General features: G+C 43.3%; 1 protein-coding gene across 1 annotated transcript in view; it reads right to left on the reverse strand.

Moving 5' to 3' along the window:
* gucy2ca (guanylate cyclase 2Ca) overlaps positions 1-25,396 on the reverse strand; it is a 60,366-nt gene that overhangs the window by 16,554 nt on the left and 18,416 nt on the right. The window contains exons 4-16 of the mRNA XM_060904004.1: positions 21,529-21,750; positions 21,299-21,417; positions 17,372-17,468; positions 8,177-8,288; positions 7,933-8,080; positions 7,498-7,580; positions 6,254-6,365; positions 6,051-6,132; positions 5,001-5,103; positions 4,757-4,819; positions 2,737-2,808; positions 1,989-2,093; positions 1,749-1,835 (exon numbers count right to left, since the gene is read on the reverse strand). Coding sequence (XP_060759987.1) covers positions 1,749-1,835; positions 1,989-2,093; positions 2,737-2,808; positions 4,757-4,819; positions 5,001-5,103; positions 6,051-6,132; positions 6,254-6,365; positions 7,498-7,580; positions 7,933-8,080; positions 8,177-8,288; positions 17,372-17,468; positions 21,299-21,417; positions 21,529-21,750 — 1,405 coding nt within the window. The remainder of the gene's footprint in view (positions 1-1,748; positions 1,836-1,988; positions 2,094-2,736; positions 2,809-4,756; positions 4,820-5,000; positions 5,104-6,050; positions 6,133-6,253; positions 6,366-7,497; positions 7,581-7,932; positions 8,081-8,176; positions 8,289-17,371; positions 17,469-21,298; positions 21,418-21,528; positions 21,751-25,396) is intronic.

Raw genomic sequence — 25,396 nt, forward strand, 5'->3', positions numbered from 1 at the left:
GATTAATTAAGGCATGTTTACTGCCCCTTTGATTTATGTGCATTCGAATACGTACTTATTAACACACCTTTAACGATTTCGAAGTGCATGTCACAACTGTTCCTGACTATACTAAGGACTAACTGATATGCTCTCACTGGCCACTTTATTAGGAACACCGCTACACCCACCTGCTGTTTGATGCAGTTCTCTAATCAGCTTCAGTTAATGTTCACAATGTTCAAACATCAGAACAGGAAAAATTGTGATCTCACAGGGAAGTGTGACTTTCTTTCACTGGGGCATGGGTGGCGGTTTGAGCCAGATGAGTACTTTTGGTTTGAGTATTTCAGAAATTGCTGATCTCCTTCCTGGGGTTTTCACACGCAAAAGTCTCGTGAGTTTACACAGACGGAATGGTGCGAAAAACAAAAAACATCGAGTGAGTGAGTGACAGTTCTGTGGATGGAAAGTAAACAAATGCCTTGTTGATAAGAGAGGGTCAGAGGAAAATGGACAGATTGGTTCAGGAAGCATATAGTAACTCATATAATCACTCTTTACAACCGTGGTGAGCAGAAAAGCATCTCAGCATGCAACAGAGAGAGAAGAACACATCAGGTTCCACTCCTGCAGCCAAGGACAGGGATCTTAGAATCAGGAGCAAGTTCCTATTAAAGTGGCCAGTGAGTGTGTATCAGATTGACAATATTAAGGTACAACAAAAAATAAAATAAATACAGATAATGGCATATAATTCGAATGTCAGGTCATTATGTCAGCCAAAATGATCAGTTACGAGGTGTGTCAGAAAAGTAACAGGACTTGGTGTGCTTCTTCAATGTGAGGGGCATCGTCCACATAGAGCTCTTGCCACAGGGCCAGAAGATCAACCAGCATGTCTACAAAGAGATTCTGCAGCATTTGCTTCATTCAGTGCGTGAGAAGAGGCAAGAGTTGTGGCAGGACAACTCGTGGCTGCTTCACAACGACAATGTGCCGGCTCACAATGCCCTGAGCATCCGGTAGTTCCTTGCCGAGAAGAACATTGCTGTGCTGGAGCAACCTCCCTACTCACCCAACCTGGCCCCGTGTGATTTATTTTTTCCTTTTCCCCAAGGTCATCAAGGGGACCTGTTTTCTGGATGTAGAAGCCATCAAGAGGGCTGTGACAACGGAGCTATGGAGAATCCCGGGAGAATCCTTCCAGGAGTGCATGGAGGCGTTGCGGAGAAGGTTGGGAATGTGCGTTAGACTCAAGGGGGATTATTTTGAAGGGGAAAACTTGTAGTTTGGATTTGACATTTTTTGTGACCCCAGTCCTGTTTCTTTTCTGACACACCTCGTATTGAAATTCTTGGCTCGGTGATCGAGTTAGTGTCTCCGTTGGGACCTGGTCACGAAACAAGTCAACAATTACAGCACAAGGGAATGGAAAAGTGTGTTGGAGTAAAATACTGTTACTGGAACTAACAGCAATATAGTTTTTTCCCCCATCAGTGCTAACTTGCTAGCAGAATACAGTACAAGTTGGCTGGAAAATTGTCGCAAATCATGTTATTTAAAAAAATGTATTCAGTATTTTATTGTGCTTGCTTACACATATAAGTAAGCAACCTTGTTCCGCACTTTCCCAAAGGGCTCATAAAATCCAGACTTCAGGTAATAAAACATTGGAAAGGCTCATAAAGTACTGAGCGATTTCCTCAAAGTAAAAACGAGAAAGGGATGTGAACACTGGCGCTTTCCTCTTTACTGTACGTGCGTACCTTTGCAATGTCATACATGACAGAGATTTTAAACTCCAGGTCCATGAAGCTCTCCTCTGGGTACGAGATCTTATCGTTGAGGACATACTGAAACAGGAGCATCAAATATATTTCCACAGACGGGTAAAATAAACACTTAAACACTTCCTACACACTGTTACAGAAATCTCAGACAGTCAGAGAGTTTAGTTTTGTTCTCAGAGGCCTTGAGGAGTGTGTGTGTGTGTGTGTGAACGTTACCCTCAGAGAACCTCGCTCGCAGTACTCAAACACGCCAAACACTCCGTACTCGAACTTCACCGTGCCGTAGAACTTTGTGAGGTTATAGTAATCGATCTGCAGCAGCTGAGAGACAGACAGATGAATAAGTAAAAGGATGAAAACCAATTTACTTCCCATTGATGCCCTACTAAGACCCATTTAAACATTTTTGTTTTGCATGCATGTAAATTACATAAACTAGATCTCAATCTATAGCAACTTTTAATATCCAAAGAAAGACATAGTATTAATTCCATTATTTCCATTATGAGTTTTCTAAAGATGCTCACAATAAATACAAAATACCATCATGTCAACCAAAAATGTGCCGTAAACTTTGATGTCTGATTTGAAAAAACGGATCGGTCAAAAAGTTTAAGTTTTTCCATTTGAAAGAGAATTCACATGAGCTGTAGATGATGAAGCGTGAGGCCCTAAAGAACGACGAGTTCAGTGCGGAGAAAAACCAGGCTGGGGTCATTTTCACATACAAATCTTCTGCACTTTACGTAGCTGATAGATAATAAACAAACTTCCTGCCATAAACAATCAGGATGGGATTCACACAAAGCGTTTTACTATAAAACTGCAGATAAGGTGACTTTTACTCAGAGCCTAAAACAATACACACACACACACACACACACACACACACGAGTGTTACGTCAGGACTAACGGAGAGTTCAGACAGACGGGATGGAGGGATGGAGGGAGGGATGTTACTTACAGCATTCAGTTCAATGCGCTGGTCCTCCAAGAAATTTCCATCAGTATGTCTCAGTTCTTTGAGAATGACAGGCTAGAAAAAGAGAGAGAGAGAGAGTTTGAACAAACAAGATACAGATATATATATGCATAAATATATTGTATGTGTGGATGAGCGGATAGATGGATGGATAGGTGAGCAATGGAAGGATGGCTGGCTGGAGGGAGGGAAGGATAGACAGACAGACAGACAGAGACTGGGATAGATAGATAGATAGATAGATAGAACGAACCCTGATTCCAAAAAAGTTGGGACAAATTGTAAATAAAAATGGAATGCAATGATGTGGACGTTTCAAAATTCCATATTTTATTCAGAATAGAACATAGATGACATATCAAATGTTTAAACTGAGAAAATGTATCATTTAAAGAGAAAAATTAGGTGATTTTAAATTTCATGACAACAACACATCTCAAAAAAGTTGGAACAAGGCCATGTTTCCCACTGTGAGACATCCCCTTTTCTCTTTACAACAGTCTGTAAACGTCTGGGGACTGAGGAGACAAGCTGCTCAAGTTTAGGGATAGGAATGTTAACCCATTCTTGTCTAATGTAGGATTCTAGTTGCTCAACTGTCTTAGGTCTTTTTTGTCGTATCTTCCGTTTTATGATGCGCCAAATGTTTTCTATGGGTGAAAGATCTGGACTGCAGGCTGGCCAGTTCAGTACCCGGACCCTTCTTCTACGCAGCCATGATGCTGTAATTGATGCAGTATGTGGTTTGGCATTGTCATGTTGGAAAATGCAAGGTCTTCCCTGAAAGAGACGTCGTCTGGATGGGAGCATATGTTGCTCTAGAACCTGGATATACCTTTCAGCATTGATGGTGTCTTTCCAGATGTGTAAGCTGCCCATGCCACATGCACTAATGCAACCCCATACCATCAGAGATGCAGGCTTCTGAACTGAGCGCTGATAACAACTTGGGTCGTCCTTCTCCTCTTTAGTCCGAAAGACACGGCGTCCCTGATTTCCATAAAGAACTTCAAATTTTGATTCGTCTGACCACAGAACAGTTTTCCACTTTGCCACAGTCCATTTTAAATGAGCCTTGGCCCAGAGAAGACGTCTGCGCTTCTGGATCATGTTTAGATACGGCTTCTTCTTTGAACTATAGAGTTTTAGCTGGCAACGGCGGATGGCACGGTGAATTGTGTTCACAGATTATGTTCTCTGGAAATATTCCTGAGCCCATTTTGTGATTTCCAATACAGAAGCATGCCTGTATGTGATGCAGTGCCGTCTAAGGGCCCGAAGATCACGGGCACCCAGTATGGTTTTCCGGCCTTGACCCTTACGCACAGAGATTCTTCCAGATTCTCTGAATCTTTTGATGATATTATGCACTGTAGATGATGATATGTTCAAACTCTTTGCAATTTTACACTGTCGAACTCCTTTCTGATATTGCTCCACTATTTGTCGGTGCAGAATTAGGGGGATTGGTGATCCTCTTCCCATCTTTACTTCTGAGAGCCGCTGCCACTCCAAGATGCTCTTTTTATACCCAGTCATGTTAATGACCTATTGCCAATTGACCTAATGAGTTGCAATTTGGTCCTCCAGCTGTTCCTTTTTTGTACCTTTAACTTTTCCAGCCTCTTATTGCCCCTGTCCCAACTTTTTTGAGATGTGTTGCTGTCATGAAATTTCAAATGAGCCAATATTTGGCATGAAATTTCAAAATGTCTCACTTTTGACATTTGATATGTTGTCTATGTTCTATTGTGAATACAATATCAGTTTTTGAGATTTGGAAATTATTGCATTCCGTTTTTATTTACAATTTGTACTTTGTCCCAACTTTTTTGGAATCGGGGTTGTAGATAGATAGATAGATAGATAGATAGATAGATAGATAGATACTGGGACGACTGGGTGGTTGGAGGTACAGACAGACAGAGTCACTGAGTGCATGGCCTTGCTGCAGTGTGGGTCACAAACACAGAGAGAGGAGGAGGAAGAAGAACAGTAAAACCTTTTTGTCATAGCGTCCTCTCCGTATCTGATAGGTGCTGTCTCTCCTCTTATCCTCATCGATCTGATCAACAGGAACAAACACATCACAGTAAACGTTTACAGCATACACAACTACACACAACTAAAGGAGAGTACAGTACAGATTTACACTGTTACACAGCAGTTCTGCTTTCAAACTCAGAATTATTTGTGTGTGTGTGTGTGTGTGTGTGTGTGTGTGTGTGTGTGTGTGTGTGTGTTACTTTGAGAGAGATTTGGTTTGACTCTTTGCTGTCGAGGGGCGTGATGAGATTGGAGTTGATATGAGACCATTTCTTCTGATTGGAGCGCTGCTTCCGGTTCTGTCTGTAGAAACACACACACACACACACACACCAAAAAACACCCAAATCAAACTCAACAAGAATATGCAAATAAGGCATGCAGGGTTTGACATTAATAAATTGTTTGTTTTTTATTTATGTCTTTTATTTATTTATTTATTTTAATTTGATCAATTTCTAAATTTGACCCGTTTTCTCCAACATGGATCCAGTTCTGGGAATCATAGAACATTTACGAGAACCGCAAGTTCGAGACCTGATCCATAACAGAATGGGCTATGGGAACTCCCCAGCACTCTAGATCATGACAATAACAAATATTTAGATTATTATTTTGTTAATCATACACATTTCACTTCTGGCCTTGAGCTCATATTTAATCACGCAGGATGTAACAAATACTCCGATTGTTTTTATAGATTCTCAACATGTATGTTCGCAATGTAATAATAATAATAATCTTTATCTCATCTCATTATCTCTAGCCGCTTTCATTGGATAAAAATACATATCAGATGTTACAAATTAAGATAGATAAAAAAAGATAATGCACCATAATTACAATATTTACAATTATGAAAAATACTACAAAATTAAAAAGAATATAGCTAAATGTTACCTATTAAAAAATTATCCTTAAAATGTCCCGTGTTTCTCTTGGGTCTTGTACAGGTTCTATTTCTAAGGTGCTCAGATGATTCTTTGTAAGTAGTGAGGAAGCTGTGGATCAGCTCTAATCCTGTGTGTTATAGCTGCACGTGTAATCAGGTTCATTTTGTATTTTTTGTGTTGTTATTTCGATCTGGACTTGGTTAAGCTCAAACCAGGAGGAAATCTGTACAAGCCCTTCGTCATGTCGGACAAACAAGCCAAGCTGGGCGTACTTGTGTCTTACCAGATTCGTCAAATTATCAGCAGATCTGCAAGATTTAAGATGAATATTGTGTTATATTATATTATGTATGTTACCTGTAGAAGATCAAAGCAATAGCGGTAGCCAGTATGACGCTGATTCCAAGCACAATCATGATGATATCATGGGTCTCCAGGCCTGCAAGGTACATCACACACACACACGGGAAATTCAACATAAATAATGCAGCATGAGGAAATGTCCACAGAAGTGTATCTAATAGGCCTGAACATGCCAAGTTTGATTATTGCGTTCCTACCGTTTGCAGATTTGTCTTCAGGAAGTCGGGAGCCAGCCCAGGGCAGGTCAGGGTTATTGTCGTTCAGTGTGATCTTATTGTTGGAGGTGTCGAACACAAACAATGTCTTGTACTAGAAATAAAAATAAGGATGCCAGAAAAATAAAAGATCACCATCAAAATGATGTTAACACTAATGGATTCTTTTTCTCCTGAATGTGTGGTGCGCCGTGATCCCTGCTGGCGTAATTGGGCCCTACTTTTTTTGACACCCCAACAGTGGCGTCAGACGTCTACTTACAGATGGTGCAGACCGTCCTGTAAATCATCTTGCACATATGATGTATGTTTTGTGAATAAATGGTTTCTACCATTTAAGTGTTAACATAATTATGACTAACCCTGTATAATCACTAAAGAAATTCAGCTTTAACATAATCTGTGATGAAAATGCTGAGGCTTTTCGACAGATTTTTCCAGAAACATCATCAAATTTAGGTAAGTACCAACGTAAACATTTTATTTCATCAGTTTAAAAGTTATAAAATTGACATTATTCTATCCACATTCATTGGATATGAGCAGTCGTGCACGCTGATCGGCTAGTCTACTACTAGGATATCAGCTCATATACCGTGAGTAGAGAAAAACAAAATGGTAGAGCGTGTTACTGAACCAACCAAAGATGAAATAAAAACTCGACTCGAAAACAAAATCCTAAAAAATATTTAAAAAAAAAAAACAAAAGCAAAAAAAAAATGGAAAATATGAAAGTATTTGATGGTAAGAACATATGTTTTTTGTTTATTTTTCAAGAATTATTATTATTATTATTATTATTATTATTATTACATTTTTCACAAATTGCTCTTGCCATTTCGCCGGTTTGTTTACATTCTAAGCAGAAATTATTTCGTCGGACGTTTTGCATAAAGTTTTTATTTATTAAATAAAAATAAATAAATAACAATAAAAATGCTCTGTTTCTCAAAACCCAGTGAATGTGGACAGAATAAAACAGTTATTCCACTCAATCTCGGTGCTATGCGCCTCACCAGCTATCAGCTCATGTACGACTCGATTTTGTGGAATAACTGTTACTTAGCTTTGAGTAGGCGTGCTTTATTTAGCATTACTGGAAGAACCATTAGCTATGTTATCAGATTATTATTATTATTATTATTATTATTATTATTATTATTATTATTATTACTGATGAGGCAGTGTAAAGTACACACCAGTGTAATGTGTAATAAATGGCTGACCTGAGTCCTGCTGCTTGTGTACATCAGTGAAAAATTCACATTTCTGTCTCCGTTTTCATCCAAATCATAGCGTCCGCCCAATCCTGATCCCAAACACACACACACACACACACACACACACACACACACACACACACACACACAGAGCAATGTATTAATAATGACAACTCTCAGATATAGAAACACACACCTATTTTAGACACCGCTGATGTGGTGAGTGAAACAGTGAAAACATAAAGAGAGTAGAAAGATAGAGAGAGAGAAAAAGGGGATGAGACTGAGATAGAGAAAGAGGTTGGGCTTGGATCATTGATATCTGAACATTTCCTCGGAGTACACCATGGCTCATTTTTTAGTTCAATGACTGGAGGATTTGTAATTCAACATGGCTGCCTGAGGATCATGAAAATGTGCCGGAGGAAAATGTGACCTTACCCACAAAGGACCGGTTTCGGAAAGGGTTTTCACTGCTGGTGATGGCGTTTCCTGAATCCGGGCCGTGATTCGTGCTTAACATCTCCCTCATCACTTCACTGAAGAGAACCACGCCGTCATAATAACCTGCAACATAATCGTTCAGCGTCTACAGAGAGAGAGAGTATATTAACTATATCATAGCTTATTTTTGATAAGTGTATTAAATTGTGCAGTGTTTAACGACACTATGCTTCAAACTTACAGTGGGACCGTAGGGCCATTCGGGCAGACTGTAGTTCCGTACGTTGTTCATGGTCAGCACCAATACGTCCCTCATAAACTCATATGATGATGTGTTCATGTGATATCCATGACTGAGAGCCAGAAAAAAATCCAAAAATGGCTTAAAAATAATGAAATGAAATGTTTCAACATTAAAAAAAATACTATAAACAGTAATCAGTAAGCCATAAGAAATGAATAAATGAAACAAAGTCAATATTTGGTGTGAGACAACCCTTTGCTTTTAAAAAACAGCACTCACTGTACTCAGATACAGTGAGTGCAGTTTTATAAGGAAACTAGCAGGTTACCCAGCATTGCTCGGGTTTTGCAAAATTCTGGGTTGTCCCCAGACTTCCATGTCAAATTTGGTGAAGATCCATTGAGAAATGGTGATGTTAACCCAAGACAAACAAAAATCCAAACATTTGGGCCTACTGGGGACCTGCTGGGGCCCAAAGATGGAATTTCTGAGTTCTGCCAAATTATGGCTATTTCCTGTACTGACGTGCCAAGTTTAATGAAGATCTGTCGAGAGTTTTTGTTGATAAATGTAACGTGAAGGGCATTGAGGGAGGGGGTGGGTGGATGTTGTGCTCTGCAGGGACCTCCCTGGGGCCCATACGGTACATGAATTTTGTTTATATCTGCAAAATTCCAGCTCATCCCCAGACCTACTTGCCAAATTTGGTGAAAATATGTCGAGAAATGGCAACGTTAGCTCAAGACAAACAAACAAACAAACTTTGCTGCTTATTATAAAAAGATGATGAGCTGTAGGTTTTACTGAGCATCTTACAGAACCAGCCACAGTTCTTCTGGAAACTTTGACTGTCACACTGGCTTCTTCATTTTGCATCAAAATTTTGCCAGTAGCCTTCATTATGTTTTCTTTTTTAATCTGAAAAGTGCTCTTTTATGGATGGAATATGCTGCTCAGATACAAAAAAATGTTTTTCTGTGCTGGAAAAATGAACCAAACTGTTTTGACTCGATAATGTACTGTAGACATTATAAAATAGAAATCTATAACTTCTTTGGTATGGAAAAAAAAGGGTGCCAAGACTTTTGCATAGTATTGTATGCATTTTATTTACTGATCTTCAATAAGAGTCAGGGCCATGATAGATCTGGAGCATATCCTCTGAACGCTGGGTACAAGGCAGGAACACACATTCGCTCGCGCCTCGGGGCAATTTAGCAAATCCAACCAACTTCCAGGCGTGTATTTTCATCTACAGTGTTTATGGAATGGGATTACACCCTGGAGCATGCTAGTAGTTTGTTAGCATATTAGCTTGTGAAACAAACAATGTGCCTGGTAGCCAATGTAGCCTCTTATCCTATGCAGGATCGCAGGTGAGCTGGAGCCTATCCCAGCTGACTATTGGTGAGAGGCTGGACAAGTTGCCAGATCATCACAGGGCTGACACATAGAGACAAACAACCATTCACACTCACATTCACACCTACGGTCAATTTAGAGCCATCACTTATCCTAACCTGCATGTCTTTGGACTGTGTGGGAAACCGGAGCACCCGGAGGAAACCCACACAGACACGGGGAGAACATGCAAACTCCACACAGGAAGGCCCTTGCCGGCCACTGGGCTTGAACCCAGGACCTTCTTGCTGTGAAGTGATCATGCTAACCACTACACCACTGTGCCGCCCCTGGGACAAATATGTTTTCTTTTAAATCCTCTTAATCTCTACAGATTTGAGATAAAGAGGAAGTTACAACAATCTGGGCTTGATTGAGTTTAAATATTTATTCCACACCTCACATAAAATATCCTTGAGTATTCTGCAGTGTGTTGAATGTATCGCTCGAAATGCAGACGTACCGAACCGAGAGCCTCATATCGAATGAATCAACCCACCCCTAATAACCCAGTATTAATATTCAGTACTGCAGTATTAATATTCACCACATCATTATATTTAACAGTTATTCCACGAAATTGAGTCGTACATGAGCTGATAGCCAACGAGGTGCGTAGCACTGAGTTGTCTATAATTCATGTACAATGAGATTGAGTGGAATAACTGTTTTATTCTATCCACATTCACTGGGTTTTGAGAAGCAGAGCATTTTTATTTTCATTTTTTGCAAATACAATAAATAAAAACTTTATACAAAACATAGGCAAACTTTTAAAAACCTATCAATGTTAGGACTAGGACTGTTTTGGCCTCTAGAGGCCGCTGTTATTTCTTTTTCGTGTCATGTTTATTTTGGCCTCTAGAGGCCGCCACTGTTCCTGTGTTTTGTGTTTTTTGTTAATTGCCTGTTTGTCCTGATTATCTTCACCTGTGTCCTTAATTAGTTTGTGTATTTATACCCCTGAGTTCAGTCCTCTTGTCACGGAGTCTTTGTGCTGTTATGTTTATCTCCAGTTTCCTTTGTACTGTGTTTTGTGGATCTTCTGAGCTTTTGCATTTTTGCCTTTTTCTTTTTGAATTATACTCTTTGTTTTTGTTTTTTTTGTTTTGCCCTGGATTGTATATAGTGTACATAGTATAAATAAACCTTTTGTTACTTTTTCTACTTCCGCCTCACGCCTCTGCATTTGAGTCATTCCCCTGGTGGCCTAGTGGGGGTTTGCTGGATCATCACACCAACGAACCAGGTTCGAATCCCAGCAAAACCCTAACAGAAAGACTCCGTCATGACCGACTCAGCAGAGGCTGCTTCAACTGTCTACCCGGCCAACCTTCAGGGAATTATGGCAGCTTTGACACGCTTCGGAGCGACCATGGACGCTCATGGACGTACACTCACCAGCCAACGTGAGGCCCTTGCTCGCCACGAGGAACTGCTTCAGCAAATTGGGAAAACCCTGGCACAGCTGACATCTCTGCCTGCATCTCCTGCTCCTGATCCAGCTCCCACTCCTGCTCCAGTGCCTCCTGCCATGCTGCCTTCTTCACCTCGCGAACCCAGCCTTCCTGCACCACAGAGGTATGACGGCAAGCACAGTGAGTGCCGAGAGTTCCTTACCCAGTGTCAACTCACCTTTGAGCTTCAGCCTACCACCTACACTACGGATCGCCGCAAGATTGCCTTTGTGATCACCTTATTAGCTGGTAAGGCGCGAGCCTGGGCTACTGCTATCTGGCAAAGACAGGGACCTGAGTGCTTTGATTTCCAGCTGTTTTCTGAAGAGATGCTTCGGGTCTTCGATCAGGCAGACATCAGTACCGACGCAGCCCGAAAGCTCATGTCCATCCGGCAAGGAGGAAGCGTCGCAGATTACGCCATCTCGTTCCGAACGCTCGCAGCAGTAAGTGGATGGAACGAGACTGCCCTGATGTCAGCCTTCCACCATGGTCTGTCTGACCCCATCAAGGACGGTCTGGCCTCTATTGGATGCCCAAGTGACCTCGAAACCCTCATCTCACATGCTATTCGTCTGGACAACAGGATGAGAGAACGCCACCAAGCCTTGAGCCCCCCCAGCCTCCCTACCTCTACCTGGAGACCATCTACCTCCTTCAGTGACTGTCCAGAACCCATGCAAGTGGGTCGTACTCGCCTCTCCGCATCTGAGAGGGAGCGCAGAAGGAGGGACAAGTGCTGCATCTACTGTGGCAAGCCTGGTCACTTCCGAGCATCATGTCCCGAACTCTTGGGAAAAGGACCGCCCCGTCCAGCCGAGGGAGGGTTGTGACGGGGCCTACCCTCTCTCCCGGACTCCCTGGTCAAGGAATCTACATCCCGGTCTCCATCTCCTGGGGTGAGTCTGTCCACTCTTGTCAAGCTTTGATAGACTCAGGGGCGGCTGGGAACTTTATGGATATTCACTTCGCCCAAAGCATCAATATACCTACTGCACCTCTTGAAGTCCCTCTGTCTGTGTCTGCCCTCGATGGCCAAGCGTTAGGTGATGGAAGAGTCACCCAAGTTACTTCTCCAGTCTTCCTCCAGTCTCAAGGTCACAAGGAAGAAATATCCCTGCACCTGATTCCTTCACCTGAGTTCCCAGTTATTCTAGGCCTTCCTTGGCTTATTCGCCACAACCCTCGCATAGACTGGGTAACAAGCCAGGTTGTGGAATGGGGCCCTGCATGCCATGCCTCTTGTCTGCTCTCTAGCTCTCCTGTGTCTCCTGCCGAGCCCCCTGATCTCACCGAGTTATCTCAAGTTCCCACAGAGTACTGGGATCTCAAGGAAGTTTTCAGCAAGAGCAGGGCCGCCGTTCTTCCTCCGCACCGGGCCTACGACTGTGCCATCGACTTGCTCCCTGGGACTACCCCTCCTCGTGGCAGACTGTTTTCCCTCTCTCAGCCAGAACGCAAGGCTATGGAGGAATACCTCAAAGACGCCCTGGTCTCTGGGTTCATTCGACCCTCCACCTCACCTGCTGGTGCCGGCTTCTTCTTTGTCGGCAAGAAGGATGGGGGGCTTCGACCATGTATTGACTACAGGGGCCTGAACAAGATCACTGTGCGCAACCGATATCCCCTTCCGCTGATGTCCACTGCTTTCGACCTGCTCCAAGGCGCCACCGTCTTCACCAAGTTGGACCTACGGAACGCATACCACCTCATCCGTATCCGACAGGGAGACGAGTGGAAGACTGCCTTTAACACCCCGTCTGGGCACTACGAATACCAGGTGATGCCCTTCAGACTCACCAACGCACCAGCTGTTTTTCAGGCCCTAATCAACGACGTCTTAAGGGACATGATTAACCTGTACGTCTTTGTCTACCTCGATGACATCCTTATCTTTTCCAAGACCATGCAGGAGCACCGCCACCATGTCCGCCAGGTTCTCCAGAGGCTGCTACAGAACAATCTGTTCGCCAAGGCCCAGAAATGCGAATTTCATGTTCCCGAGGTCTCCTTTCTGGGATTTATTGTATGGACAGGCCAACTCCAAATGGACCCTGCCAAGACCCTGGCCGTCCGGGACTGGCCTACTCCCAAGTCCGTTAAGGAGGTTCAGCGGTTCTTAGGATTCGCTAACTTCTACCGCAAGTTCATCAGGAACTTCAGTTCTGTGGCAGCACCCATGTCAGACCTCACCAAAGGGACAGGTGGATCTTATGGCTGGTCTCCTCAGGCAGAAAAGGCGTTCAAAGACCTCAAGGTCCGCTTCTGCACGGCACCCATTCTGGTCCTCCCGGACACCTCCCAACCATTCATCGTGGAGGTGGACGCCTCGGACAGTGGTGTCGGCGCGGTACTCTCTCAACGTTCGGAAGGAAAGCTGCACCCCTGCGCTTACTTCTCCCACCGCCTGAGTCCTGCGGAGTCCCGGTACGATGTGGGGGATCGAGAACTGTTAGCGGTCAAACTGGCCCTTGAGGAGTGGAGGCACTGGCTGGAGGGAGCGCAACATCCATTCCTGGTTTGGACTGACCACAAGAACCTGGAGTACCTCCAGCAAGCCAAGAGACTGAACCCTCGACAGGCTAGGTGGGCCCTGTTTTTCAGTCGGTTTGACTTCACCCTCTCGTACCGTCCCGGCTCCAAGAACACCAAACCTGACGCACTGTCCAGGCTGTTCTCTGCCACTAACAGGGAGAATGAAGTCGGGCCTATTATCCCGGTGTCCCGGATTGTGGCCCCTGTCCGCTGGGGTATTGAGGAGGCTGTTCGACGAGCCCAACGCCAGGACCCCGGTCCTGGGACGGGGCCACCGGGCCTCTTGTACGTCCCACATCAAGCCCGGGCCAAGGTTCTCCAGTGGGGTCACTCTTCCCCTCTCACCGCCCACCCGGGAGCTCAGAGGACCCTGGACTTCCTGAAAAGACGCTTCTGGTGGCCTAACATGGAGCAGGAAGTAAGGTCATTTGTCCTGTCCTGTGAGGTTTGCACCAGAACCAAGAACCCACGACAGCGTCCCCAGGGTCTCCTGCATCCTCTGACCATTCCCCGGCGTCCCTGGTCCCACGTGGCAGTCGACTTCATCACGGGTCTCCCTGAGTCACAAGGTAACATGGTCATTTTGGTCATTGTTGACAGATTCTCCAAGGCCTGCCGCTTCATACCTCTGTGCAAACTCCCCTCTGCTCTTGAAACAGCGAAACTTATATTTAATCATGTCTTCCGAGTCTTTGGTCTTCCACAGGACATCGTCTCAGACCGAGGGCCCCAGTTCTCCTCCCGAGTGTGGCACGGGTTCTGCAAGGTCATCGGAGCCACTGCCAGCCTCTCCTCTGGGTTTCACCCACAGTCCAATGGTCAGACGGAGAGGCTCAACCAGGACCTGGAAACCACCCTGCGAGGCCTGGCTATGGATAACCCGACATCATGGAGCACCTGGCTGCCATGGGCAGAGTACGCCCACAACACCCTGCAGTCATCGGCCACCAAGCTGTCGCCATTCCAGTGCCAATTCGGGTTCCAGCCACCTCTGTTCCCGGACCAGGAGGAGGACGCGGGGGTGCCCTCGGTCAACCAATATGTGAGACGGTGTCGCAAGACCTGGAGCAAGGTCAGGAAGACCCTCATACAGACCTCCAGAACCAACCAGACTCAGGCCAACCGCCACAGAAGACCTGCACACACTTTCCGCCCTGGGCAGCGGGTTTGGCTGTCCACTAAGGACCTTCCACTGCGGGTGGAGAACCGCAAGCTTGCTCCTCGCTACATTGGCCCCTTCAAGGTGGTGCGCAGGGTGAACCCTGTCTCCTACCGGCTCCAGTTGCCCCGGACTCTGAGGATCAACCCCACTTTCCATGTTTCCCTGTTGCGGCCCGTACTGACGTCTACGTATGCCCCTGCCCCTAGGAACCCCCCACCCCCCCGCATCTTCCAGGGGCAGACTGTGTTCACTGTGAATCGCCTGCTTGACTCCCGCCGGGTCCGCGGCGGCTTGCAATATCTGGTGGACTGGGAGGGCTATGGTCCTGAGGAGCGCTGCTGGGTTCCTGCTCGGGATGTCCTAGATAAAGAACTGTGTCGGGACTTCCATTCGGCCCATCCGGATCGCCCTGGGAACGTCAGGAGACGCTCCTAGAGGAGGGGGTCCTGTTAGGACTAGGACTGTTTTGGCCTCTAGAGGCCGCTGTTATTTCTTTTTCGTGTCATGTTTATTTTGGCCTCTAGAGGCCACCACTGTTCCTGTGTTTTGTGTTTTTTGTTAATTGCCTGTTTGTCCTGATTATCTTCACCTGTGTCCTTAATTAGTTTGTGTATTTATACCCCTGAGTTCAGTCCTCTTGTCACGGAGTCTTTGTGCTGTTATGTTTATCTCCAGTTTCCTTTGTACTGTGTTTTGTGGATCTTCTGAGCTTTTGCATTTTTGCCTTTTTCTTTTTGAATTATACTCTTTGTTTTTGTTTTTTTTGTTTTGCCCTGGATTGTATATAGTGTACATAGTATAAATAAACCTTTTGTTACTTTTTCTACTTCCGCCTCACGCCTCTGCATTTGAGTCATTCCCCTGGTGGCCTAGTGGGGGTTTGCTGGATCATCACACCAACGAACCAGGTTCGAATCCCAGCAAAACCCTAACAATCAATGGCGTCATGAATTGACTTTAGTGTTGTTGGTTTTTTTTGTAGAAAGTGCCATCTCGCTGTCGTGCCAAGGTATAGAATAGCTTTAGACATTTATTTAATTCTTCCTTGGACATTTCAGTTCTGTAATTTTCAAACTTCTTTGAGCTTTTGAACCAGTCTAAAAAAATTCAACAAATTTTAATGCTTAAAGAATGTAAACAAACTGACAGCGAAATGACAGGAGCAATTTGTGACAAATGTGTGTATTGCTGCGGCTCCTTAGCAACGTGATAGGACGCATCAGAGCTAGGCTACTGTATACCTGCAGAGAATAGGAATACTGACCTGACAGAAATCTGCCAGCAGTTTGTCTCTGTTTCATTTATGTGTACAGTTACATGTGAGTAAGGCTGAGAACTCTGAAGTTGACTTACTGTTCCTATTTTGGTACAGGGTATTGGTTTTAGTCCCTGGAGCAATGTTGGGTTAGGTGCCTTGCTCAAGGGCACTTCAGCCATTGATGGAGATGTAGGGAGAGGTAAGGGTGGGATTTGAACCTGCAACCCTGGGATCCAAAGACCAACTCCCTAACCATTAGGCCACGGCTGCCCTCATTAACCTATAAGATCTGCATGACATGAAATTATGATTGCTAATGGAAAAAAAAAACCTTTCGGAAGCTCTGCCTTGGATCACTTTTGTGTCCCCACCAATGTCAAAATCAAAGTTACTCCCTTGCCATCAAATACTTCCATTCTATATTTTGTTGCTTTTTTTCGAGTAGAGTTTTTATTTCATCCTCGGTTGCTTCAGCAACACGCTCCACCATTTTGTTTCTCTCTACTCACGGTATACCGGTATGAGCTGATATCCTAGTAGTAGAGTAGCCAATCAGAGCATGCGATTGCTCGTATCCAGTGAATGTGGAGGGAATAAATAAAATTATTCCACCATTTGATCGCATCATTAGGGACTAGCGATGGGAAAAAGTTTAAAGTGCATATTCTGGACCAATTTTGGGGTTTTTTTTATATGAAAGTATGTCCCTTTTTGCACAAGGCCATCTGTCTACAGCAGAAAAAAATAAAATAAAACACATCTGGAAAAATCCCAAGGGAGTCTGGAGCCAGATTTGTGACGTCACCTGCGGAAGCGCCAGCAGGCTGCGCAAGCTTTGCACGGTTTCAGTGCACAGCCTGTGTAGACCAAGCGCTCCCATTTCTCTCTCATTGTCCGGTCTTTTGGGAAACGATGAGTACTAATCCCATCAAGATTGGTGTTGCTACACCTTCCTATGATACATCTGTTAACCATTTTAATATTTACGTGATGATGTTGAAGAAATTTGCAGAAAACCACCAGGTCGTTTTCTCATAAACAAATCAGCGCTGACGTAGGATTCAGAGGGAGGCGTCCCGCACGCGACGTCACGAAAATCAATGTTTGCCGGGAAATCCAAATGGCAAGTTTTTTCAGAGGCGGACCAATTCACCTCAAATGGCTCGATTTCAACTGAATTTATCTGGTATTGCGCAAGGTAAAAAAAAAATCGCAGAGAATGCAGAATGTTACAGATATTTGACCAAAGTTTAATATAAAATAGGAGAATTACATTGATCTTGCTCCTGAATTTACCCGTGATATACACTTTAAAACACTTTATAAACCCTACAGGGTGACACCAAGTTTCAGCATGAGAGCAAATTCAGCAGACTCACTTAAAAATATCTATAAGGATGAAACCGATCTCCTTGTTCACAGTCGTTACGTTTTTAATCACAGCGATTTCTTCTGGGCCTCCGCACAGGATGAAAACTAGACGAGAAGAGGAAGAGACGATTAGTTTTTTTTTTTTAAATAGTGCACATCATGAGGAGTAAAAATGTATAACAGGATACGAGACTAAAAATAAAATACTATAAAACATCGACTTCATTAAGGAACATCGTGCAGTGATTAATATTACACTCGATTCTGACTCACTCTCATTTCCGCTGTCGATTCATTTTCTGTAACAGCAGTGCTGGGTACAAGCCAAGTCGCATGTTTATATTAATGTGTTTATGTTTCTATGGCAACTTATTATTTTATATCAACATGTAACCCTTAGGGAAAATGTATTAAAATGTTAAGTTTCCTTTGAGGATCTATATATTCAGACAAAACCACTGTATTTTGAGAGTTCTTTATTTTATTTGTAAATCTCTTTTTCCGAATATTCTGTATTAAATTAATCTTCCAGGGGGTAAAATAATATTCTATTCTAGTGTAAAACATGTTGGAAATGAAAGAAATAATTTACGTTTCTGTTTAAAAATGAGCCAATCAATGGGAGAGGTGAGAGGTCACAGGCAGAGGCGATTCTAGAGTCTGTTGTGGCCCCAAGCAAAAATTTCCAGGGGGCCCTTCTGACCAGTGTTCATCACCAATATGTTATAAATAATCTGACACCAACGAAAAATGTATGAAACCAAAGTTTTTTAAATTCCAAATGTGAAAATACAATGGTAAAGAACAATAAAAAACAAAATAAATAAGCCCTCGGGCCCCGACTCTCGGGGGGCCCCTGGGCCAGGGGGCCCCAAGCAGTTGCCTGCCTTGCCTGTTCACAAGCTGCACGTCTGGTCACAGGAGAAAGAAATCCTGTGTAGGCGAAATATACTTCCTTTCTGGCTGCCAACCTGCAGGAGGAGAGCACGCGTGTGGACATTGAAGAGAATTGAGTTACATTTTGATCTCAGTCGAACCTTATGGTTGTCAGACAGACAGCCTATTTTCTAGGTTACATGCAGAAGTGTTAGAGACATTTTCTGAATGAATTTGTTTCATAGCTCACTTTGAAAGATTAGCAGCTCGCTAGCTGGGACTGTTTTGGTGCTAGCTGACTGAGACAGCAGATGACCTGCGTTCAACGAACTAGGCTGTGAGGGGAGAATGGATTGAAGGACAGCTGGTGTTTTGCCGTTCACGGAGATTGTGGAGCTGCGGAAGAGTCGGGCCCCTGACTGCACGGAATTAGACTGCCGCGACCGTGCATGGACTTTCGCTGTGCACGGATTTCTCTTCATCTGCGTGAGTTAACCTTCTTTTGTTTTGCTGTGCAGCACGCGTGAAGTGGCCAGTTACGTTATGTTTTACGGCCTCAACGCACACCAGCGACGATTCAGGCTTGCATCAGGAACTTTGTGAGTGAGGTTTATCTATAGTGCCGGCTTAGGTTATATGTTTTTAGGCCCATAGGGTTGAAGTGTGTGACTAAAACTGGTTTTGTTTAGAGGGGTTATATGTAACCTGTTAAGTTTGAATAACCTGAAAAAAAAGGGGAATTTACAAAGGTATATGATTTATTTACAGTTGAATATTTTATTTCTGTTTTGATTAGGCCTACCCTTATGGTAACTGTATTTTTTTATTTGATATTCCTGTGAGAAATTATTATTTTTAATACAAATAACTAAAACCTTATTTGACTTGTGAGAATTTATCATTGGTGTAAGAATTTAGCTGTTTCAAGGCATTCACCCATGGCATTTCATTTAATGTCAAACACTCCAGAAGTGCATTACTACAGTTAAAATTTGAAGTGTTCTCATTTTATTTGCATACTATTGATGACACAAATGTACACAGTACCCTAGAGTATATACAGGGTTAAGCAGAACCCAGGGCACCACCTGCAATTACACTTAGATGGGCTGGTGGCGCTACAAACAGATTTTAAAAAATGTCGCAAATTGCTGCACTATACAAAGAATAATGGACTTAACACAATAACATGCTGTTTGTTACCGCACCTGCAATGCTTTGTTTGTGTGCCTGTTAACAATCTAGCATCTAGACGGTTGCATCGATGGAATTCATATTTTCAGGGTAGGTGGGCAATGGTCCATAGATTACCTGATTAAATTTTGGGGGTAATCGGGTCAAGGTCACCGGAAAGGTCAACCTTTCGGTCAAAATAACATATTTTCCATTATAACTGAAAAATGGTTGCTGATAGACAGATGTTTACTATTATGAGCATATAGGAACTCCCATATGGCCTTTCATTTGGCACCATGATCTTTGACCTTGAGTGACCTTGAAAGGTCAAGCTCAAGGTCACGGATTTTCAGAGGGCTGTAACTTGAAAATGGTTGATCTTCTTCTTCTTCTGGCTGCTCCCAATTAGGGGTCGCCACAGCAGATCTTTCATCTCCATTGCTCCCTGTCTTCTGCATCCTTCTCTACCACACCTGCCACTTTCATGTCCTCTCTCACCACATCCATGTAACTCCTCTTTGGCCTTCCTCGTTTTCGTTTGCCTGGCAGCTCCATCCTCAACATTCTCCTTCCAACATGCTCTGCATCTCTTCTCAGGATGTGCCCATACCATCTCAGTCTCATCTCTCTTAGCTTAATCCCCAAGCTCTCCACGTGTGCTGTCCCTCTGATGTACTCATTCCTTATCCTGTCCAACCTTGTCACTCCCATTGCAAACCTTCACATCCTCAACTCCACCACCTCCAACTTTGCCTCCTGCCTCTTCGTTAAGGGTACGGTCTCCAATCCATACATCACAGCTGGTCTCACTACTGTCTTATACATCTTACCTTTCACTTTTGCTGGGACTTTCCTATCACAAATGACTCCCGAAATCCTTCTTCAACTGCTCCACCCTGCCTGCACTCTCTTTCTCACCTCACTATCACAGCCCCCATTTTCCTGCACAGTTGACCCCAGGTACTTGGATTCACCAACTTTCTTTACGTTGACTCCTTGCATCTTCACTACACTCTGATCCCCATTCTCATTGATGCACATGTATTCTGTTTTGCTACTGCTTACCTCCATTCATGAGAACTTGAAAATCGTTGATGGTAGACAGATATTTACCATTACCAACTTGTAGGAAGTGCCATATGGGCTTTCATTTGGCACCATGACCTTTGACCTTAAGTGACCCTGAAAGGTCAAACTGAAGGTCATGGGTTTTCATAGGACTAGGCCCTGACAGCTGATGATTGAGAAATATTACGATTATCAACATATAGGTATAAAATAAGTGTTTCCGAGTGAGGTTTGTTTTGCCTGGCAACACTTGGAAAATAATTTACTTGATGGTAAGAGTTACTCCACTTTGTGTCAGGACCCATCACACCACCCTGTCACTGATTATTTTCCTATAAAGGCACACCCTGTGCTGGTTTATTACTTTCTTATGGTATATAAAGTGTAAAAATTGCAAAATATGTTAAAGACAAAGTCAAAGGAGTGTGAATATTTATGCAATGCAGTGTATATGCAGAATAAAACAAAGAATTTGAAACATCTGATCCGAGACTCTCTAAATTAGTTCTGCTGGTTTTACTGCCATATTGTTGTCTTATTTCAGGATAAACGCATCTTCCATCCATTCATCCATCCATTATCTGTAGCCGCTTATCCTGTTCTACAGGGTCGCAGGCAGGCTGGAGCCTATCCCAGCTGACTATAGGCGAGAGGCGGGGTACACCCTGGACAAGTCACCAGGTTATCGCAGGGCTGATAAATGAATCTTGAGCACATTTTTTCTTTTTTTTGCAGATAAATTGTAAAACAGGTTCTTTTTCGTCTTTTTCCAACCAAAACCTGAAAAAAAAACTCTTTAATGGCTTGTTACTCACTGTTGCTGTGTCTCTTCTTGTCTGATATAGCGTCAGCAACTTCTGTTTGACTGCGCAGCACCTTCCTTTTGACAGAATTGGAAAACTGAGCCGTCGCTGCTTCTAGTGCGTTAATGTACCTGCGGCAGACAGAGGCAGAGACATTTGTAAAGGACGAGATACAAGGAGAGATGAGAGAGAAGGAGATAGATGGAGAGAGACAGAGAGAGACAGAAACACATGCTCCATACCAAAAGCACTCCTCAGAGATTCTCTGTTGTTTGTAGACATAAGCCGTCTTCCAGGGCTTGGGCTTGAGTCTGGGCACCGTCACATTCCAGAAGTGAATAAAGAAGCTGGCGACTTTCCGAGCCGGAGGCAGCAGACGAGTCAGTTTTTTCTTGTGGTCACAGGACAGGCCAAAACTCCCCGCAGATATTAAAGATCTGCTCAAAGTAAAACCCACCTCCTCACTGAAATAACAAGATCAACTGTGAGCTACTGCTCACTTACGTGTGTGCCCCCCTCACCACCACCACCACCACCACTTATATCAGAATGCAAGCAATCGGGGAAGCCATGGCCTAATGGACAGAGAAGCTTTGGGACCAAAAGGTCACTGGTTCAATTCCCTGGACCAGCAGGACTGGCTGAAGTGCCCTTGAGCAAGGCACCTAACCCCCAACTGCTCCAGCAAGAGTGGTGGCGTACCTTGTGTCTGACTAGCCAAAGAAAAGCTGATGATGTGATCATCAGTTTGGGTGGTGCCCGACTGAAACCAAACAACAAACAAGCAATCGAAGGAATAGGACACTTATTATAAATGTTGACTTCAACAAATAATTAACCCTGAAACAAGTAAAGAACAGTGTTCTCCCCAGGGATTTCAAATAGCATCCTGGTAAACTGTCATTTTTTACCAAACAACAGTTGTGGTTCACACTCGATTGGAAAAATGAAACGGAAATTGTGCAGACAGATTTACCTTGTAAGTTAAGTAAAAAATTTAAGTCAATAAATAGGATGTAGAAGATTGACAGACATGAAAACTGTAAAAAAAAAAATAGCCAGCTGAAACTCAGTTATGAATATCCAGCAGTTGCGATTTGTAGTTGCGGAGAAAAATGCTACGAAAATTTTGTAAATCCACCCTATATGTTTCATAAATACATTCAGTCCATAAACAGGAAGTCGATGTGTGACAGACCTGAAAACGGTACACATGGTAGGGAACCCCAAGCTGAAGTTTGGTACCAAGTGGCTATGATTTGTGGTTGCTGAGAAAAAGGGTGTTTTGGACAGACGGAGAGAGGTAAACCAGTATCCCCCCCCCCCACCCATCCTTCGGAGCAGGGGTTATAATAATAAACACACACACCTTACATATACACTCGTGGTGGAAAAACATAATAAAACCTGAGGAAGAAACAGACAGAAATATGAGTTTATTATACTTCCTATAAGAGGACATCTCAGAACCCAGAGGAGCACTCTCCATTTCCATAGACACTGTTTTATACTTGCCAAAATAACAACATAACTTGCACATCAGATATCTTCTTAATCTCAGGGTGTTGAGTCTTGGCATCCTCTCTATCACTACCTCGCTCTCCTGGCTATCTTCACACATACAGTGGTGCTTGAAAGTTTGTGAACCCTTTAGAATTTTTTATATTTCTGCATAAATATGACCTAAAACAGCATCAGATTTTCACACAAGTCCTAAAAGAAGATAAAGAGAACCCAGTTAAACAAATGAGACAAAAATATTATACTTGGTCATTTATTTATTGAGGAAAATGATGCAATATTACATATCTGTGAGTGGCAAAAGTTATCCTCCCCAGGAGTGGTCGACCAACAAAGATCACTTCAAAAGCAAGGCATGTATTAGTCGGCGAGTTCACAAAGGACCCCAGGGTAATTTCTAAGTAACTGAAGGCCTCTCTCACATTGGCTAATGTTAATGTTCATGAGTCCACCATCAGGAAAACACTGAACAACAATGGTGTGCATGGCAGGGTTGCAATGAGAAAGCCACTGCTCTCCAAAAAGAACATTGCTGCTCATCTGCAGTTTGCTAAAGATCACATGGACAAGCCAGAAGGCTATTGGAAAAAAATTTTGTGGACGGATGAGACCAAAATAGAACTTTTTGGTTTAAATGAGAAGCGGTATGTTTGGAGAAAGGAAAACACTGCATTCCAGCATAAGAACCTTATCCCAGCTGTGAAACATGGTGGTGGTAGCATCATGGTTTGGGCCTGTTTTGCTGCATCTGGGCCAAGACGGCTTGCCATCATTGATGGAACAATGAATTCTGAATTATACCAGCGAATTCTAAAGGAAAATGTCAGGACATTTGTCCATGAACTGAATCTCAAGAGAAGGCGGGTCATGCAGCAAGACAACGATCCTAAGCACACAAGTCGTTCTACCAAAGAATGGTTAAAGAAGAATAAAGTTAATGTTTTGGAATGGCCAAGTCAAAGTCCTGACCTTAATCCAATGGAAATGTTGTGGAAGGACCTGAAGCGAGCAGTTCATGTGAGGAAACCCACCAACATCCCAGAGTTGAAGCTGTTCTGTACAGAGGAATGGGCTAAAATTCCTCCAAGCCAGTGTGCAGGACTGATCAACAGTTACTGCAAATGTTTAGTTGCAGTTATTGTTGCACAAGGGGGTCACACCAGATACTGAAAGCAAAGGGTCACATACTTTTGCCACTCACGGATACGTAATATTGGATCATTTTCCTCAATAAATAAATGACCAAGCGGGTTAAGCGAAAAAGGACACGTCTACCCATCTTAAGTCTAAACAAATTCCAATCTTATCTTAGCTCTCCCAGCCAGCACTGCCTTCAAGGCCGTCGCTGTAGAAACGTGATTCTCCCCCTGGAGTTCACTGCAGTGAGACTCTGTGTGTGTGCGCGTGTGTGTGTGGGGAGGGTTTCCTATACTTTCTTTCTGTCTGTACTATGAAAGCTAAGTCGAACCGGAGTCAAATTCCTCATGTGTGTAACATACCTGGCAATAAAGTGCTTCTGATTCTGATAATATTTTTGTCTCATTTGTTTAACTGGGTTCTCTTTATCTACTTTTAGGACTTGTGTGAAAATCTGATGCTGTTTTAGGTCAGATTTATGCAGAAATATAGAAAATTCTAAAGGGTTCACAAACTTTCAAGCACCACTGTACACTTGTTTACAATAACCTAGAAAATAGAAACTAATGACATTCTTCATCTTATATAAACATGAGACACAGTGTCTGACCTTCTAAGAATCTGAGAAGCACAGATTCTCTAAAAAATTATATTTTTCCCAACACAGTGTCTGTGAAGCTTACTCTTCTAAAGATCACTAAAGTCATAAGAATTGTCTAAAAATTACATTTTCCTCTACACTCATCGTCCGCTTTAATAGGACCTTGTTCTTGATTCAGAGTGGAACCCAATGTGTTCTGTTTTCTGTTGCATGCTGAGATGCTTTTCTGCTCACCACAGTTGTAAAGAGTGATTATATGAGTTACTATATCCTTCCTGGCAAAAAAAAAAGCTCAAACCATCTCGAATCTGTCTGTTTTCCTCTGACCTCTCTTATCAACAAGGCATTTGTTTACTTTCCACCCACAGAACTATCGCTCACTCACTCACTCACTCACTCGGTGTTTTTTGTTTTTGGCACCATTCTGTGTAAATTCTAGAGACTGTTGTGTGTGAAAACCCCAGGAAGGAGATCAGCAGTTTCTGAAATATTCAGACCACCACCACCATCGGGCTCAAACAGCACCCATGCCACAGTGAAAGAAAGTCACACTTTAAGATCACAATTTTTCCCGTCCTGATGTTTGAACATTAACTGAAGCTCTTCATTTGTATCTGCATGATTTGATGCATCAAGCAATCGGCTGATTAGAGAACTGCATCAAACAGAACAGTAGGTGGAGGGAAGGGTGTTCCTAATAAAATGGCCAGCGAGTGTACATGATTCAGTGTAGAGTTATATAGAGTTATGTTGCACTTACACTCTCTATTAAGGTACTTTTGTAGATATGTTTTAATTTAACTGCCTACCGCAACATTGCACAGAGCCCCGCCCCCGGCGACATTTCTACA

The sequence above is a fragment of the Neoarius graeffei genome, chromosome 22 (genome assembly GCF_027579695.1).
Source record: "Neoarius graeffei isolate fNeoGra1 chromosome 22, fNeoGra1.pri, whole genome shotgun sequence".
Taxonomy (NCBI): Eukaryota; Metazoa; Chordata; class Actinopteri; order Siluriformes; family Ariidae; genus Neoarius; species Neoarius graeffei.